Source organism: Cariama cristata, unplaced genomic scaffold (assembly GCF_000690535.1).
Source record: "Cariama cristata isolate BGI_N322 unplaced genomic scaffold, ASM69053v1 scaffold2026, whole genome shotgun sequence".
Lineage (NCBI taxonomy): Eukaryota > Metazoa > Chordata > Aves > Cariamiformes > Cariamidae > Cariama > Cariama cristata.
The window spans coordinates 57,854-62,597 of record NW_009623631.1 but is presented as its reverse complement, the minus strand read 5'-3'; the positions used below and the strand labels follow the sequence as shown (position 1 = coordinate 62,597).

Sequence of the window (4,744 nt, the reverse complement as noted above, 5' to 3'; positions counted from 1 at the left end):
GATGAGACGCTTCCCTCTTTTGGCTTACGCGCAGAGAGATGGCTTTGGAGAAGGAAAACAAACCCCCCAAAAACTTGAGCACACAACTGGAAACAGGCGAGTGGAAGCAGGAGCCTCCCCGCTCCTTTCCGAGCGTTGAGAGTTCACACAAATTTATCTCCAACTTCAAAAAAGAGTCTTCCTCCGACAGAACCAAGAGACAACGGCGATGACAGAACCTCAACGCGTTCCCCTTGGGGATCCCAGCTTTGAGGCAAGCACGCGCGCGCCCTTCCCCAGCCTCTCCCCCACTCCAGCTGCGATACGGACCGGAGGCCCCCCAGGAAATATTCCAGGATGGGACTGTAATCACCTTCAGATGCCTGCATGTGAAATAGGTCACCTCAGAAAAGCAAAATTAGAGCATGTTAATCACTATTAACGCCAACAGTCCCCATTTGCATAGGTTCAACCAAAGGCTAATTCCAACGGCCACGTACAGGAAGAGCCCAGCAGGTATTTATTTGCCTTCTCGATTAAGGATTAAGAGTTTGTTGTAACCAAAGCACATCCAAGTGGGCAGGGGACCTGACGCTGTGCAAGCTGCCTCTGACCACCGAGGGTTTAAAGAGGGGGAAAGCGTAGATGAGGCTCACAAATCCCACAGGGACCAAGCAGAGAAGGAGGTTTTGGGTGAGCATCGATGCTTGGAACCATCCACCTCAAACTGCCGAGTGAACCCAACGCCTCTCCTCTGCCCACCGCAGTCTTCCAACACACAGGTTGCCCCCCAACTATTTTTTTACACACCCAGTAAAGCCAGGCCTAAATCCTTCTCCCCTAAATCCATCTGTTCTGTGTTCGCTGGATGCCTGGGTGGGATGCCAACGGCCCTGCACCAGCACCTCGGAAGCCCAGCAGGCTGTAACACAGTAATGTGAACAGCAGCAGTACCTCGTACCCTCTTTAAAACAAACACATCTGCATGTAAGAGAAAAAATGAAAAAAAAGAAAAGGTGTCTTGCTTTCCATGGCCATATAATCCAGCGGCTCTTTTCAAGCACACATCTACCCACCTACAGCCCGAGCGTCTGCTTCCAGTTGGTACGAAGGAAAGGTTCACAGCACAAAGCCCCAGCAATGCTGCAAGGAAGGAAAGAGAAATAAGGAGGACACCAACTACACACACTGCTTCTTGGGATTTTTTTTTTTTATTTTATTTTAGTCTTTTTTTTCTTTTTTTTTTTTTTTTTTTTTTTAGTATGGAGGCTCAAGTATCAGATGTAGATTCAATTTAAGCTTTACAAAAAACAAAATCAAAACAAAAACCCCTTTTGCATTCCATAAAAATTGACAGAAAAGCGCCTTGGAACCAGGCTATAGAAGAGCAGAACTTTCAGCAGGTCTCCTAATCAACGTCTCCTTGCAACTCTGGTTTAGTCAGTATAGTACAACACCGAGGAACACCCTCTCTTCCCTCCCTCCCATCGGCCAGCCCCTGTGCCCAGCCCCCAAACATACGTGGAATAGATTTTTTTTTTTTCCAGTTCTTCCTCTTTCACACACCACAGTATTTAATAAATTTTTGTTTTACATTTTTTACACCAATGTAACAAAAGGCAGGAGGGGGTGGGGAGGAAAAGACAAACAATGATCCGTGTTTATGCATATAAATGGGGGAGAGTGGAAGAGGAGGGGGGGAAAAAAATACATGGACTTCTACAGAAACGTAGCCTAAGGTCTCAATAGTAAAATGTGGTGCAAAGTAGGCCTCAGAGACTGAAAAAGTTTGTACAGCTTTATTCATGGGGAGAAGATGGCGTTGCATGGATAGTATTGAATGCAAATCGTGACGTGACGTAACAGAAAGGGGCAAGGGGGGGATGAGTTTTCAAAGAAAGGAATCTAACGAGTGCATGGCATGTCTTGTTAGCATGAAGAGTATTTTAACTTTGCTGCTTTCTCTTCAAAGCCTCCACCAGGTCATTTTTAAGAGCTTCTTGTTTTGATTTGTCCGCAAAAGTCTGCACAGACCTGTGGGGAAGAAGGAAACGCAAGTCAGAGGTGATGCGTTCGAGAGAAGGCATTTTGGTTTTAACAGTTCTTCTGGCATGTGAGTCAATAGCAAGGAGAAGCACCTCAACCCAGGCTTAGAGGAAACAAAACTCAGCTTGCCTGTTTTAATACGGAAAGCAGAAGGCAAAGTGAACACTTCGGTGAGTACATCAAAGCAAAATTCACTCTAGCAAGGATGGCACCAAAAGACACACGCTTCCCCAGAAGTTCCACTCAGCCTCCAGTTGCTGGAGGGAGATTCCCAATTTTGTACGTTACAGACTGGAAAAACCCCAGCGTACCACCAGCGAAGGGTGTTAGCGCTCTCGCTCTCCAAATGACCGTGACGGGAAGGCAGAGAAAAACCCAGCCTCTACCCACGAACGTGAAAAGGGCCGGGCCGGGGGAGCTCCTGAACCTTTCTGCAGACTGTTCACCCAGGGTCGAGCAGCCGCATCACCAGTGGGAAAAGCGGCCAGAGGTTCTGTTCTCAAATTTGCTTTTCCAGTTTGTGCCTTACCTAGAGTAATTAGGGAATCGAAGCAGCCAAAGAACAGAGATACTGTCAGCAAGAGTACTGCAGGGGCTTCCTTTCGCTACAAGTTTCGTCACAGAAGAAAAGCTACGTCTTTTAGGAGTCTTCTCGGCTCACTGCCCTGTACGATAGCTGTGGAGGAATCTCCATTTCCAATGGTACAGTAAGAAACTTCCACTTTCAAAAAAGCCCTCTTACATTTGCTCATTGACAGAATACTACTACTAGACTTTTCAGGAGTTGCTACCACAGAGAAGTGGTTAGGATCCAGTTTGGTAGTATTTCTCCCCACCTAAACCATATTTCACACCCTTTTCAGTACTCAAAGCTAGGTTATTTTGCCTGGATGCTGTCTACTGTAAACAAGGCTGCTCTTTGTGTCAGTTATTTTCCTAACATTTTCATAACAGTATTTCCATTCTCTTGTCTCTGGAGACTTCTGCTGCTTTAATAAAAATATATACATTTTATATTTGCATTTGTCACAGGCTAAAAGAAGTGGTTCTTGCCATTATCAACAAATAGTGCATTTTCCCCTTCGTCAGCTTAACGCGTTTAAGACAACATCTGTAACTCGTTATGAATTGGAGTGGAAGGTTAAGCTGGCTCAGGGTTAGTCACTGCCGTGCATCCTAGACATTCAGAGCTCCAGAGCAAATGAGAGCATATGAACAAAGCCCTTTAGAGGCTGTGCAGAGCACAAGCAAGTGGAGGCTAGAAATGTTTTGGTAGAGCTTGAGCAGGACTGGATTTCAAGCTCCAAAAGATATGCCAGGCAAACAGGGGATGTGCATGTGGGGTGAGCTCACATTTACTGAGAAGTCACAGGAAGTACCAGTCTTTTTTTTTTTTTCTTTTTTTCCCCTCCCTCAAAACTGCAAGACTTCCAAGATTTTATTCCTTTCTGCAGGGAGGACGCTAAGATTACAGGGAGTTTCTTCACTGCAGTGGTGTACCACAGCTGTAAAAACTGATGGCACACAAGGGACAGAGTCCCAGGGCTTCTGGATTGAATCACTCCCGGCTAACACCACTCTGGGTATGTGACCACGTGCTCCTTTCTTGCTCCCAAGCTAGAGTGCAAAGTGGTAAATCCTGCCACATTTCAGAGTGTGATATTTCAAATGGGGGGGAAGGGGTGGAGTAACATTTCAAATAAAAATCACAGCATTTAGTTGGCCTTATTAAGAAATAACCCTTGGGTGAAACACGGACCAAACGCCGTTTATCAGTCTGCGGGAGTTAGGGGTTAGTTCTGGTCTCAGTTATCATGCAGAGGTCTTGGCTAGGTGAGTCCTGGTTTAGTGCTGGTTGTCACACCTCACAGGCAGGGGGGTACCTGGATTGGTTTAGTTATCAGGCTGGATGTAGATCTGGCGCTGGGTCAACACTTGAGAAAGCTCCCTCTGCAACTGCTTATACTTTTGGTTGTCGGGGATAGCATCAATAGATCTACAGAGAGCAGTTTAGAAACGAGGGAAGTAAACAGGGAAAAGAACAGTCAGAAGAACTCAGTAACACAGAGCTGGTATTCTGGAAACCACCAGGCGCACGCTCAGGAAGAGTAAGTGTAAATACATAGGTTAGAAGAAAGAGGAGAAAGGCCAGAGGAAAAGCCAAAGCCAGGTGCTCTGTATGTTACCAGTTCTGAGCAGATCATCTCACCGATGCACAAAGTACCATGACTCAAACTGAGCAATGGGGAGACATAGGAAATAGATTCAATTACAAAAGCTTAAGGTAATGTTCACAAGGAAAAAGACTGTATTACATATTTCCTTTTAATGTTAATAAATGCTTCCTGGCTAAACCCCTGCACACCACAAATGAAAATAGAGGCCTGTTATGAAAGCTGGGGTTTGGAAAAAACCTCCAGAACAGCTGCTTTCTCAGAGACTGTCGACTCCCTCTGCCCATGCAGTTAAGAAGGCAGCACAAATATTTAATTAGCACCGTTACTCTCTCTTCCTTCACGTTTCAGTATATGAGAGAACAGCAGTATACTTATTTGCGCCATTTGTTTATTCTACATTATCGCACTGTGCTAGGAGGTCTGTCTCCCATTTAAATGCAATGATTTGGCAATCACAGGTCTGTACTTTCCTCTACGAGCATGAGAACTACCAGGCTGGGATTTCTATGTAAAAGTCCTGACCAGAAATGAGCAGGGGTTGA

At 45.5% G+C, this 4,744-nt stretch overlaps 1 protein-coding gene across 2 annotated transcripts in view; it reads right to left on the bottom strand.

The window, feature by feature from the left end:
- Nucleotides 1-1,171: 1,171 nt before the first annotated feature.
- The window catches only part of CAPZB (capping protein (actin filament) muscle Z-line, beta), a 45,112-nt gene continuing 41,539 nt past the window's right edge, over nucleotides 1,172-4,744 (bottom strand). The window contains exons 8-9 of one of the 2 annotated variants that reach the window (XM_009702800.1): nucleotides 3,909-4,021; nucleotides 1,172-2,013 (exon numbers count right to left, since the gene is read on the bottom strand). In XM_009702800.1, coding sequence (XP_009701102.1) covers nucleotides 3,919-4,021 — 103 coding nt within the window. In that variant the 3' untranslated portion in view covers nucleotides 1,172-2,013; nucleotides 3,909-3,918. The remainder of the gene's footprint in view (nucleotides 2,014-3,908; nucleotides 4,022-4,744) is intronic. The other variant, XM_009702801.1, reaches the window with a different exon arrangement.